General features: G+C 40.4%; 1 protein-coding gene across 2 annotated transcripts in view; it reads right to left on the bottom strand.

Moving 5' to 3' along the window:
• NCBP1 (nuclear cap binding protein subunit 1) overlaps positions 1-13,926 on the bottom strand; it is a 39,029-nt gene extending 25,103 nt beyond the window's left edge. The window contains exons 1-6 of one of the 2 annotated variants that reach the window (XM_047066609.1): positions 13,844-13,926; positions 7,153-7,241; positions 6,511-6,611; positions 4,293-4,449; positions 1,807-1,914; positions 1,354-1,475 (exon numbers count right to left, since the gene is read on the bottom strand). In XM_047066609.1, coding sequence (XP_046922565.1) covers positions 1,354-1,475; positions 1,807-1,914; positions 4,293-4,449; positions 6,511-6,611; positions 7,153-7,241; positions 13,844-13,877 — 611 coding nt within the window. In that variant the 5' untranslated portion in view covers positions 13,878-13,926. Of the gene's footprint in view, positions 1-1,353; positions 1,476-1,806; positions 1,915-4,292; positions 4,450-6,510; positions 6,612-7,152; positions 7,242-13,843 lie in introns of those variants that run through there. The other variant, XM_047066614.1, reaches the window with a different exon arrangement.
• Between the last annotated feature and the right edge of the window lie 343 nt (positions 13,927-14,269).

Here is a 14,269-nt window from a genome sequence, read left to right as displayed (position 1 = left end):
GGTCATGATCTCACGGTTTGTGAGTTCGAGCCCCGCATTGGGCTCTGTGCTGACAGCTCAGAGCCTGGAGCCTGCTTCTGATTCTGTCTCCCTCTCTCTCTGTCCCTCCCCTGCTCATGCTCTGTCTCAGAAATTAAAAAAAAAAAAAAAAAAAAAAAAAATGTAGGTTAATATAACAACAAAACATATTTTTATCTTTACGTTTATTTTAGTTTTTTTGTAACTGTCAATTACCTATTAATAGATAGAAAATGAAACTTAAAATTATTCTGGGGCGCCTGGGTAGCTCAGTCGGTTGGTGTCCGACTCGGCTCAGGTCATGACCTCATGGTGAGTTCGAGAACCGTGTCGCGCTCTGTGCTGACAGCTCAGAGCCCGGAGCTTGCTTCGGATTCTGTGTCTCCCTCTCTCTGCCCCACTCCTGCTCACACCTCTGTCTCTTCCTCTCTCTCAAAAGTAAATGAATGTGACAAAAAATTAAAAAACCAAAAGCCAAAAGCCAAAATTATTCTGAAAAAACTTAAGGGGACACAAAACCGTTATCACGCTGCTGGGTTATTAAGCCTAAATTTATGAACAACGCCTATTGTTAGTATTATACCTAATAAGACAAATCAAGTTTTTACATCCACTTGGAGTAAGTGGGTAATAGGAGGATATGAGGCCTTTTTTTTTTTTAAGTTTATTTTGAGAGAGGGAGTAGGGGAGGGGTAAGGGGGGGGGCGGAGAGGGAGAGAGAGAAAGAGAATGAATCCCAAGTTGGCTCCATGCTGTCAGAGTGCAGCCCAATGAACGGCTTGAACTCATGAACTGTGAGTTGGATGCCTAACTGACTGAACCACCCAGGGGCCTAAGAATGAGACTTTTAACTGAAATGTATCCTATTTCTCAAGAAATGTGGGCTGGGTGAAAGTTAAGAGCCACTGTTTTAAGGATTTGGTATAGGATTAACTTACATGAAATAAATACATTGTATGTGCTAATAAACCTCTCAGATATTGTGATTCAGCAGGTCTGAACGTTAGGTTGGAGCACATTTAAGTATCATGGGTGATTCTAATGCACACTAAGTTTTGAGAACCACTAATATTAAGATATTTTATGCCTTTGCCAACATACACAAAGGCAGCTTAAAAGGAGCTATGTTACCAAACCCCTTGCACCAGCAAAGTAAGCAAACGTATTTGTTTATTCTGAGGTCTCAGTAAATTACAACAGTAAGGGAATGAGATTACTTAGAGAAAGCCATAGGGAACTCTACAGGTTATCTTTTGAGAAATGGAACTGACATGGTTATTACTAACATAAAATATAACACATCACATCAGTAAGAACTTTAAGAGGTGCTCTTACTTAAGATAGCTTTCAGTGTTGGCAAAGATGCGGTCCATCTCTGCGTCTTTCTTTTCATACAACTCCTTTCCAACCCAGGGCAAAGAGGACAGAAATGCATACACATACCAATCCCGCCGCACCTGAAGAATTTTTAAAAAGGCAAACTTAAAATATGTGCTGGTTAATATTCATTCTTATTGTACTCATTTTGAATGAAATCCTATAGAGGCTATTTAATAGGGCTTAGGTAAGACACCTGGCTCAATCAGAGCATTTCTGTGTTAGTTTTATTAGACACAGTCATTTAAATTAACATACAGATGTCATGAGAACCAATCACTATGGCAGTTGACTTAACTTCTAGATATTAAGAATGTGTGATAACCTACCGGTATCTTTTAGTTTTTATTACTAAAGGGTTACCAGTGAAAAATTCCTAGTACTATACAGACAAGATTCAGGTTTTCTTACCTGAGGTACATCTTCTTCCTGAGTTACACTTACAAAATTTTCAAACATAGCAACCATGGATGGGGCAGCAATGACGTGACAATTCACAAGATCAGATAAAAAACGGACCTGTTAGGGAAAACAATTTCTATTAAATCTAAATGTAATATAATCACAAAATAAGCAATCTTGTGATGATTGAAACCACATGTCTGAAAAGCTTAACCTCAAGGTCAAATATAGCCTGCTGTCCTTTTTTCGTGTGCACAGCCTGGAACTAAGAATAGTTTTTCATTATTTAAAGGCTTGAAAAAAAATCTAAAAGAATATTTTATAATTCATGCAACTTATATGAAATTAAATTTCAGTGTCCACAAATAAACTTGAATGGAACACCGTACTCTCATATATGATGTCTATGGCTGCTTTTGTGGCAAAAACATTATGGACAGGAATGTGCATTTATAGGGTTCCACTCCATGCTACACTAAGAACCTAGACTGTAATATAGCTACCTCAACTTATAATCTTTTCTGTTCTCTGTGAAAAAATTTTCACTGGACTATAGAAATGAAAATTTCTAAATACATATTTGTTGGGTGTCCTTTGTGTGCCACTGCTAAGCACTCTTAAAGTCCCTGTCGTGCGGGAGCTCACAGTCTAGTGGGACAAGCATAATGTCAATCCGAAGGCACAACTCCTATACTAAAAGGTAAATAAAAAGTGCTCTAGGAACAGTGATGGGGGGCGGGGAGGGGAAAGCATCATAGAGGGGTAACATTTAGGCTTGGCCGTAATGGATGATTGAAGTATACCTCAAGTGGAGAGCAACAAGAGTATTCTAGGCAGAAGGGTTCAAAAAGATGTATTCAGTGATCTGCAAGTAATTGTGATATAGCTGGAGGGTGTATGGGAGGCAAGGATAGAGAAACAGATTGGGGCAACCAGAAAAGGTCAGGCTATGGAGTCTGGACTTAATCTCACAGCCTGATTGGTGTCTACCTTTTTTGGTAGTGTACACTCAGTTAAAGAACTTGATCACATGCTTCCAACATAACTATATGTAATGTAAATATTACACATGATATATATAATATATACTGGCCCACTGTCAATCTATGTATTACATATTATTAAAGTTTATTAATTCCATTTCCATTTAAGATAAATATTTACTTTTCCTAACCCAATGAACCATCTTGTGCACAGGTGTTTAAGACCTTCCACTGTGGAGAATGGGAAGGAACTGAGGTTTGTAATCCATAACCAGCATAAGCAGGGAGAGTTACAGAAAGACCACTCTGGTGACCCTGAAGATACAGTGAAAAAGGTAGAGAATCTAACTTCAAAAGGATCAGTTAAGAGGCTGTTTTAAGACATGAAGAGGAAGAGGGTGCCTGGCTGGCTCAGTTGGTAAGGCATGAGACTTTGGATCTTAGAGTCATGAGTTCAAGCCCTGCACTGGGCATAGAGCTGACTTAAAAAAAAAAAAAAGAAAAAAAAAAGAAAAAAAAATGGTATGAGAAGGAAGGCGTGAACTATGCCAGATGCCCTACAGATAAAGGAAAAGGGACAGATGAGACAAAAATTTAGGAGGCAGAAATGACGGGACTTGGGGGCTGCTTACAGGATGAGGGGGCAAAGGGAAGACCAACATTAATGCTCATCCCTAGATGCATTATGCAGTAGACAGCAGACACTGTGCGTGGGCTGAAGACAGAATGATGCATTAATTTAGGCACTTCCAGGCAAGATACCTCAGGGCTATCCAGGTAGTATTTGGAACATGAGGCCAGAGCTCAAAAGAAAGGCTGAAGCAGGACATACAGATCACCAACTTGTCAGGAAGAGGGTGGTGTCACCAAAATAAAGATGGTTTACAAAGCTATAAAAGAGAATGAGAATGCTTCAAGAGGTGTGTTTAAAAAAAAGTGAAGGGGTGCCTGGGTGGCTCAGTCGGTTAAGCGTCCAACTTCGGCTCAGGTCATGATCTTACGGTCCGTGAGTTCGAGCCCCACGTCGGGCTCTGTGCTGACCGCTCAGAGCCTGGAGCCTGTTTCAGATTCTGTGTCTCCCTCTCTCTCTGACCCTCCCCTGTTCATACTCTGTCTCTGTCTCAAAAATAAATAAATGTTAAAAAAAAAAAAGTGAAATGAGGACAGAATCCCGAGAAACACAAAATGTAAAGCATAAAGGAAGATGACCCAGTAGAAGGAGACAGAGGTATAGACAGTAGGTGGCGGCAGGAGGTGGTGCAGAAACCCAGACAAGAAAGGAGCGTAAAGCAGCACGAGCTTACAGGAATGTCAACCAGGATTCAGAGTGAAAAGAAGTCACCCGACTTGGTAACGAGCTCTATGGTACCTTTAGTGAGAATGGTTTCACAAGAGCAGCTACTGTGGTGAGCAGGAACTGTATTTCAGGAGAAAGGATAAATTCCTTGCTTGTAGCTCACCTCCTCCCTCCATCCCAACACTAAGTCGTAATATACTAAAAAAGTAACTTACCAGATATACAGCTTCATTGTAATTGTTTGCTTTTAATGATTCTTTAAGTTGACGAATCATAGCTTCTACAAACTCTCCACCAAAGTTGTAATTCCTGGCATTCAGCAGTCCAACTAATGTTGTATAAATTGTCAGCTTCTCAGGTAACAGACGTGCACTGATTTGAGAACCCAGTACAACAAGAAAACCCCAAAACGACAGCATTATGTTACGGTGCTCAATTCCACATTATGCAAATTTTTTATCATTTTATTAACTTTGAGCTGTGTTTTTAAAACTACTTCAGAAAAGGCATATTGAGAGGAGTTGCAGACATGATGCCTGCAATTTTTCATTTCAACTCTGGTTTGTTAATCCAAGATTTAAGAAAGTAAAACATTTTAATTATAAACTTACCAAACTAATATAAATGTAACTAATGCTAGACCAGTTTATCTTCCAATGTATTTTTAGTGGACTCTAAAGCAATCCTACAGAAAATGTTTCCATGGTAAAACGTCTGGTGAATGCTGGGTGAAGCAAGTTTCTTTAATGCAGAATCATTAAGGGGGAGATGAAACACTCACTATTTCTAAACTTAGCTAACCAAATGTCACAGGACCAAAATTCTACTTCCGGAAACACTATTCTAGTTGCTTAGAAAATATTCAGAACTAACACCACTTTCAGCTAAGTTCCTGTCAGTTACATTGCCGAATGTCAACATGGTACTTGGACACAGTAAAATTTCTTTACAACCCAGATTGCTTACTCCAAGTGTGCTAATTTTCATTATAGTTATTTGAAAAGCAAGGAAGAGGATTACAGTCAAAAACCTTTGGAGAAAACAAATGTTGCTTCCTAATTTAGGTAGCCTTTAAAATTATCTCAAAAAAGAAAAGCAAACAGGAAGGAGCTCATGATCAAATTCTCATACACAGTTTGTGTTTTCCCAAGGCGCCTAGCAGAGTGTAAGGGACAATTTAGATTAAAAAAACAAAAAACAAAAAACACTTGCACTGACAGTAACCTTCCTCGCCACCCCCAAAACCATGGTTTCCATCACAGTTTAAACATAAATCTACTCCATTCTAAAAAATGCTTCCAAAACAGAAGGCACTTTAATTTGTCTTAGTCATTTCTTAGTCTAAGGACAGGTCTTCCTGAATATAAACTGGATTTCTTTTAAAAACTATAACCCAAATTATTTGTACTTTATGAGGTTAAAATGAAATCCACTGGTAACTCTGATTTGCGTGTACATTTTTAAATTTCAAAAATGAGCTGTAGCATTATTTAATTAGAATATTTGAAATAGTAACTTACAAGTCACCTTCATATTTGAAATTTTAAAATACCTCATGATTTATAGCTTCATGTACAGTACAAAGACCCCTTTTATCCAAAAGTCATAACTACTTCTTTGCAGAGCATATAATTCATAGTGATCAAGGTCCATCTGAGAGATGAGAAAGTCTGGATTAATTCCATCACTGGGAGAGACTGTTTCATGATTTTATATAACACTTTTCCCATTTAATTTACTCACAGATTAAATAATATTTGTTCTGGCAAACCTAAGTCGAAGAAAGAGTATGTCCATTAATAGCTTCAAAACTTCTTCAGTCTTCTGAAAAGGACTATCACTCAAGTGACCAGTTCCCAAATTTGTTTAGTACTACCACTTTAATATATAAATCAAACTCTATATATTGTATATATTTAAGTGTACATGCTTAAAAGAAAATCTCTGGGGGCGCCTGGGTGGCGCAGTCGGTTAAGTGTCCGACTTCAGCCAGGTCACGATCTCGCGGTCCGTGAGTTCGAGCCCCGCGTCGGGCTCTGGGCTGATGGCTCAGAGCCTGGAGCCTGTTTCCGATTCTGTGTCTCCCTCTCTCTCTGCCCCTCCCCCGTTCATGCTCTGTCTCTCTCTGTCCCAAAAATAAATAAACGTTGAAAAAAAAAAAAATTAAAAAAAAAAAAAGAAAATCTCTGAATGTGAAAACAGTCAACTCAAATGATAATAAGGCTCCAAGAAACAAAATGTTAAGGAAAATGCTCAATTTTGTCCTTTTTATCACTAAGGTTCACCAAAGGTCATTCCATCTGTATAAGTTTCCCATTAGAAGGAAAGCTAATGAAATACATGGAATATAAACACATCTTCTGAACACTCCCAAAGCATTTAAGAGTAGATAATACATTATCACCTGGACTCACAAATCTTTTGCATACATACACTGTACAAAGAAGCCTTAAGATCTTGCTCTTGTAGTTAGGAAGATCAGCTTCTAAAACACCTGCCAAGCCTTCTAGGTTGCTCTCCAGAGAGCAGGCACTCTGTAGAGGACAGCATATTAAATATCTGTTAAATACTCGGCAATTAGTTAAAATTTTCTGAGTGATCATAATAAAAGTTAAAGTCTTATCTGTAAAAGGCACTATGACAGGTTTACTATAAATCAATTGGGGTAGTTACTGTTCTTAGAAATCCATAAAAAGAGAATGAATGAAAATTTAAAAGCAAGCAGTCTAAGGTAGCAGAATTAGAAATGTGAGGACATTATCGGTTCTCTTTTATCTCTGTAACTGATTCACTTAACATATGACTCTCAGCAAATTACCTCAAGTAACCAGCACTTGTTTGGTTCTTCATTTATAAATTGAAAGGATTTTTCCTTAAGGTCTCTTCCAAGATTCATATTCTATGAAAATTACATTGAACTATCAATTATCTGTACCCCAAGGGTTTTAATATACATTTATTTTGGGATATAGATTGCCTAAAACTAAGATCACCAAGTTTCAGCGGCAGAAATCAGTCGAACAAAGTCAACTACAACCATAAGCCCCTCACAGTCTGTGTCTGTGTTGCACATACCTTTTCTCCTACTTTGCATATTAAAGATTCCAAATGATCTTCAGTTTCATTTGCATCAGAGGTCTTTCTCCTTTTGTGAGGCTGTCCCCCTGTTTCAACAATGTAAAAAAATTAACATGACGTGATGAGTCCGGTATCACAAATTTAATTTAACTTTTTTAATGCTCTAATCTCTGTCCTAACAGAAACCCTACTTTTTACACACAGGACAAGATCTTAACTGACCCACCACTTTTCAGACTGGGCTAGAATCACCAAAGACCTCCATACCCAGGGACACTATAATAACTGCAAGAGGCATTAGTTATGTTCACTTTGTGTGAACAGTGCCCCATGGAGCTATGCAATGCAGCAGCCCTGTCCACTTCTGTGATAGGCAGGAGCAGTGCCTACAACATCCTAACCACCAGTAGTTAGAATACTCTCTGGACCACTCAGGTACTGCTACTGCCATTCTTTAAACTGAACTGTTCACTGATTTTCAGTTGCTTGGTCCTAAAGCCTCTTAGTGCCAGTAGTACTCATTATTCTAATAATGAAAACCAGGTTGAATGGTTTGGAAAGACCAGGGAAAAAAAGGAAAATGTCAAAACATAGGAAAGGGAGCATAAGACATTAGGATTCCTCACTAGTTTTACAAGTGTTTGAGCTTTCAACTCTGTAATTAATAATAGCTTTGGTTCTGTAGAACATGTAGCATTAGGGTATAGTCCCAAATAATGGGAATTACAATCAGCAGACACATACTCAAAGAAAAGTCCTGAGCACTGTATCAAATAACTGGTGGGGGAAAGTATATGTCTTATGATTTCCTACTTTTAACTACTGTTCTATTATGTTCAAAAACTGGTTATCATTCACAGAATCTTTAAAAAAAAAAAAAAAAAGATCTACCACATTGAAATCATTACCAATCATCTAGGTGTCCTTTTGGTTGCTGAAGAATTCAGGCTGAACAAACTACAAATCAATCTTAGGCATTGGACTATTTTTCAGACTGTTACTGTTAAACATCTCTTACCATTTTGCTTAAAACCTTAATACGCATACCTTGTATCCTTTTGTGGAATAACCTACGGCTTAAAAATTTGAAGTGAATAGTGTTAAGTACAGAACATGTTGTTGTTGGTAAACACAACGTTGGCCAGTCTCCCAACGTAATTCAATTTTGACTTCCACCAATTAGATTATCAGGGCAGCATGTGGACAAGGAAGCAATGGTCTGTAACAGTGCTGGGGATCTGCATTAATAATGGAAATCTGGATATAGGGTTACCAGGAGTAAGTTAAATATAACTTCAATCTTCTCCAGACTTGTAGAGCCAAAACTGAGCCATTTTTACAGAACTCATAATCACTTACTTGCCATTGTAACATCTGGCTTGAAATATATAGTGATTGTCATAAAACACAGTACCTGACTACTCTAAGCTTGGTGTTAAAAGTCTCTCCAATGACTGAAATGATCTTCAGGCGCCACCTGAACTCAAGGTGCACAAAACCAATCTATTACTATCCAGATAGGACCCGATGGAAATATTATAAAAGGCCACAGGGTAAAGTACTATGTGCTTTGACCCCCCGACTTCTTAGTTATCATTATGATCTGGCTTAAATAACAAATGAACATAGTTTTGAGAGGATAATGGCGTAAAAAAAAAGTAACACGCATGCAATGTGACAGCTGAGATATCCAGAGATATCTGCTCATGTAAAGTGGACATGTGTGATACAGTGGAATCAGTGACCTCGATTCTCAAGTATGCATAGGATCTATAAAGCTTCCACCACCAACTTTCACAAAAAGGTCTTCTGTTTCCAGGATTTATTCACTGAAAGAACTGCATTTTCAATGCAATATTTATATAAGCTGTCAGCCAGGATGCTAAAATAGCCTTCTTCTAGAGCAGTGGTTCTTAACTGGGTGAGATTCTGTCCCCGCCAGGGGCCACGTGGAAATCTCTGGAGACATTTTTAGTTGTCACAACTGGGGGAGTGCTACTGGCATCCAGTGGGTAGAAGCCAGGGATTCTGCTAAACATATTACATTGCACAGGACAACTCCCAACAACAAAGAATAATCCAGCCTGAAACGTCAATAGTGCTGATGCTGAGCAACTCTGTTCTAGAAAGCAGAATATACTAATGGCGTTCTTCAGAACCAGATTTCTGGTAAGGTTGGGAAAATGCAGATGCTAAAAAACTAGCCAAATAAGAGCAGTTTTTTGGGTTTTTATGATTGTTTTTTAAAATTTTTAACTACCATTCCCTTCCTTCCAGCCCATCTACTCTGCCAACCCTTTATCTCACATCCCACCTTCCACATCCTCCCTAAATTAACTATCCAGCTAGCTCGTTCCCAAATTAATTTGGAATCATACCCCCGTCTTTAAAGCAACATTCCCAGACCCTCTGGTAACCTAGAAAAGGAGAAAATAATGCTGTAGGGAGAGAAGGCAGGATTTCTGAAGAAAAACTAGAAAATACAAATACATAGTCCTCCCTGAAATGCAACTCCTATTTTCTCTCTTCCCATTTTGACTATATCAAAGGACAAGTTTTGTTTAGAGAATGGGAAGAGGCAGAACATATTAAGAAGATATGCCCCACTCTCACCTGAGATATGTGAGGATATGAAGGTGGGGGGTGGTAAAACTATAGACACATCTGAACTCATGGACAGTACCAGGATATTGAACTCAGAGGATAACCTGGGTACACAGAATAAAGCACCCTCATTAAGGATAAAATTTGAGGAATTAGCTGAATGTTCTCATATACCCCCAAGAAAACATATCCATGGTAGCTCCCAAAGCAAGAATAGATTTTATATTAAGTGTAACTATGTAGAAGTTTTACAATATAGATTCAAGTTACATATTGCCACTTCACTCTGACAGTCTTGGCTAGTATAGAGGAAAGACGCAGGTCTTTATTAAAACCCATTTGAGGGGCGCCTGGGTGGTGGCTCAGTCAGTAAAGCATCCGACTTCAGCTCAGGTTATGATCTCAGGGATCCTGAGTTCGAGCCCTGCATTGGGCTCTGTTCTGACAGCTCAGAGCCTAGAGCCCATTTCAGATTCTGCGTCTCCCTTTCTCTCTGCCCCTCCCAGGCTCGCGCTCTGTCTCTCTCCTTCAGAAAAAATAAACACACATTAAAAAAAATAAAATAAAATTAAAAAAAAACAAAACCCATTTGACAGGATCTTCATACATCAGTAACTTTTTCCCTGTAAGGTGATCCTAACTTTATAAGGATACACTGTACTACATCTTGTATCTTTACTTACTATAAAAACCACAAGCAGGAAAACAAAGACCTACCTGTAAAAGAGAAAGTAAAGTAGCAAAACCAACAAGGTAAAAGGGAAAAAAGTAGAGTACCTTGATCTTGCAGCTTTAAAGCAGAGGTGATCACCAGCCTGTATACAAACTACACTCTTTCTTGGAGTAACAAATCCCTTCACTTTTAATTATATATTTTTTTCTGTAGTGAAGTTAAAAAAGCAGTCACGGTCTAAAAGACAAGGACCTAATTCTAAGTAGCTGAAAAGGGAGTTAATATGGTTTTTTGGCAAAGATTATGGATAATATAAATATTTTCTTAGAAGAACAAAATAAACAATGTACTGAACAGCTATTGTATGCATATCCTGTAATAACTGCAAAGCTCCAGAGACATTCTTAGAGATTCTAAGAAATTAGTTAGATTTAGCAGTGGACCAGTATCCACACACACTAATTTCCCATTTAGGACTTCCCTTTCCTTCTTTATAAACTGAACTCCAGCTGAACTTCACTGGTATAGTCTCCTAACTTGTTTCCCTGGATCCTGGACACTCCAGCCTCAACAAAGAGATACAATTTTAAAACTGCCCTTTATGAGCTGATCCTCTGCTACCTCTTATCTTAGCTCCTACAACTCCCCCTCAGCCCCTCCTCACTCCTCCAACTCTGCTCCAGCACCACTGGCCTCCCTGCTTTCTGTGAACATGACAGGAATGGTCCAGCCTTAAGTCCTCTGCACTCACGGTTCCCCATACAGCCATCTGGTTTGCTCCCTTACTTCCTGCAAGTCTTCAGATCAGATGCCATTCTCAGTGAGGCCTTACCTGATCAACCTACATAAGACAGCAACTCCACCTCAACAACAGTCTCTACCCCCTTTTCCTGCTTTTACTTTTCTCTGTAGCACTTGACACCATTTGACACATTCTATTTTATTTGACTGTGTTCTGTCTGGAAATTTATGTTGTCCACTACTGCATGCCAGTAGTTAGGACAGTGCTTGGCACTGGTAATTTTTGTTGAATAAACGATCATATCTCGTCAAGCACATGGAAAGTCATGGCAGCCAGTGACTGATAAGAGCTGACAACATTCCAGAAATGCTGATATATCTACTTAATCAGGACTATTATACTTCAGCCTATTTTAAAATTGTCTTCTCAAACATTTAAGCATCTACTATTTCAGATCTTTAAAAAAATCAGTAGAAGCTTAACTAAAAAATTCAGATCACTGTTTAGGGTAAACCCTAGCTGATCATTACCCAAGTTATGGCAATTCATAAAAGTTTCAGATTCGGTATAGTATCCAAGAGGAACTATGAACTGCCCCTACTACTAAATTATTCACCAGAATAAAGTTTAATTAACTCATGTTACTTCTTTCTATTATTTATTCTAAGGTTCCTGCATCAAGACCCGAACGGACCATGATTTACTGGCCATCTGGTATTAAAAGAAACTAACTCCCAAGAAAAGTATGCTACCATCACAATAACAAAAGCAAAAGTTGTTTTTGTACATATTCACATTCAATTCTCCAGGCTGCCCTCTGGAAACATTTTCTCTCCCTTTAAGGTGCCCTAGAAGTGAGAAGAGTGGAGAAAAGAAAGTATGAGAAAAGCAAAGAAAGAGGGAAGAACTTTAAAAGACTTGAAAGTTCCCTGAATCCCAAGCGATCACTTCAAGCATTAGTTTTCGATTAATCGAATTCCAAGCATAGGGAAGCTGTATTTTCTGTGCCCAGTATGTATGTTATGCAAAAAGCCTCATGTATTAAACAACGACAAAAAAATCTAAGCACGCAGCGGAGTAATACCTGTGTCCTGATGACAGCCCCGGACTTGCTTTCACTGGTGTCAAGCCACTGCAGGCTGTGTCTCCGTGTTTATTATACTAAAGCTCTGGACCCTTAGGTGTCAGATAAGGCCGGATTAGAATATCCTCTCAAGCTATTCTCTAGCAGAAATCTGATGTTTCGTTGTTAAAACTCAAAACATGAGGCGCGTCTGGATGGCTCAAATAATCGTCCGACTTCGGCTCAGGTCATGATCTCAAGGCTCCTGAGTTTGAGCCCCAAGTCAGGCTCTGTACTGATGGCTCGGAGCCTGGAGCCTGCTTCTGATTCTGTGTCTCATTCTCTTTCTGCCCCTCCCCCGCTCGTGCTCGCTCTCTTTCAAAAAAAAAACACATTAAAAAACTTTTTTTCAAATGAAACTAAACACATGTGATTCTGCTCATATTCCTAAAGGCCCCAAGATTCAAGGTGAGGAAAATGTTAGTGAAGAAAATTAAAATTTTTCTTCCATATTTTTTCTTACATCGTTGACACCTGCCAAAGGTTGTCACCTCTTAAGCATTAACCGATGATAAATAAGTATATATCATCATGAGATATATCACATGTATTACCTCATTTAACCCTCACAAACTGAGAAGAGGTATGTAATATACTTCTATATTACAGACTAAGGTTTACAGGGGCGATAAAACCTGGGCAAGATCATGAAGTAATGGTAGGGTCTAGCTTTGAACTTAAATCCTCTGATTTGGCCTCTTAACCAATACACCACACACTTTTTAAATAGCGCTACACTATAATATAATAGAATTACTTAGTTTCTTTCCTGGTGGATGTGTGTTCTCCGCTGATTTCTGTAAGGTAAGCACCTTTTTCCTGTTTTTAACTAGCAAAATTATCCTTGGTTTTTATGGTGGCAACATCATGATCCCTAGGAGTGCAACGATCCAAATGGAATAGAGAACCCCTGATCTACACCTCGAAAAGCTCTCCAGTGTGTTTTCCAGTACTCCTCTTTCACGAGGGAAATGCGCTGCGCTTGCAGTCAGTTCAAAATCTAACGTAACAACGTGCATCTGTTTATTAGTGACCTCGTGAGTATGGATAAGACACAGATTTCTTTTCCTGCAGTTTGAAAGAAGGCAGACCAACGCATGACCGGTACAGCAGAGCTCAGACTGCAATTCGTCAGATCTTCCACTCACCGCTTTGTTCTTTCCCTTCTGAGGGCCCTTTACAGGTGCAGTCTGAGGGTCAAAACGAGCCACTGAGACTAGTGGTCCCTGTCGCTGTGCGTAAGAGACGGCCGCACAGACCCAGGTATACTTCCCTACCGGACGGTTCTAAGGACCAAATCCTGAAGAGTCCTTAGAGACTAGAGAGGTCCACCAGGCCGACGACTAAAGGAGTTGGGGTGGGGGGAAGCGAGGGCTTTCCAGAAGTCGCCCGGCCACACTCCCGCTGTGCCACCCTCCTTCACTCCGTGGCTCCCCGAACGCTCCCGGGGTGGGGTGGGGGAGGGCTTCCCATTCCTTCCCTCGAGCCCCCGGGACCTCGGCTCCCGCCTGGGCGCGGCCTCGGCGGCAGGGCCGATGGCACTCACCGTCGTTCTCGTCGCTGTGCCGCCGCCGGGACATGCCGCACGCCGGAGCGCTGCCTAACCGAGAAGCCGGGAGGGAAGAGCGGCAGGAACTGTCCGACCGCCGGCCGGTGCGAGGACAGCAAGGAGGCGCGCGCAGTGTCCGGCGCGCAGGCGCACTCGCTCGAGACGGGTCCCGGAAGCGCAGGCAGGAGAGGCTGCGGAGTGGGCCTGACGGGCTCAGGTGCGAGAGAGCCGGTGTCTGGGAGCTCACTAGGCCGAGGGCGTTCGGTCTACACGCAACCGCCCCCTCGGGCTTCCTCCGCCTCTCGGCGGCTTCCTTCTCCCGCCTTTCGCTTTAAGTCCTTCCGGGGCCACGCGGAAAGCACCGCCTCTTTAGCCAGCCTGAGGCCGCCGGCCGCAAGCCAAGCCTAGCGGTGGCCGGTCCAC

The sequence above is a fragment of the Lynx rufus genome, unplaced genomic scaffold, assembly GCF_022079265.1.
Source record: "Lynx rufus isolate CCGP_SWC_20201006 ecotype Redwood Valley unplaced genomic scaffold, mLynRuf1.p SCAF_10, whole genome shotgun sequence".
Lineage (NCBI taxonomy): Eukaryota > Metazoa > Chordata > Mammalia > Carnivora > Felidae > Lynx > Lynx rufus.
The sequence above is the reverse complement of the archived record's forward strand: the minus strand, read 5'-3'. Positions and strand labels throughout refer to the sequence as shown.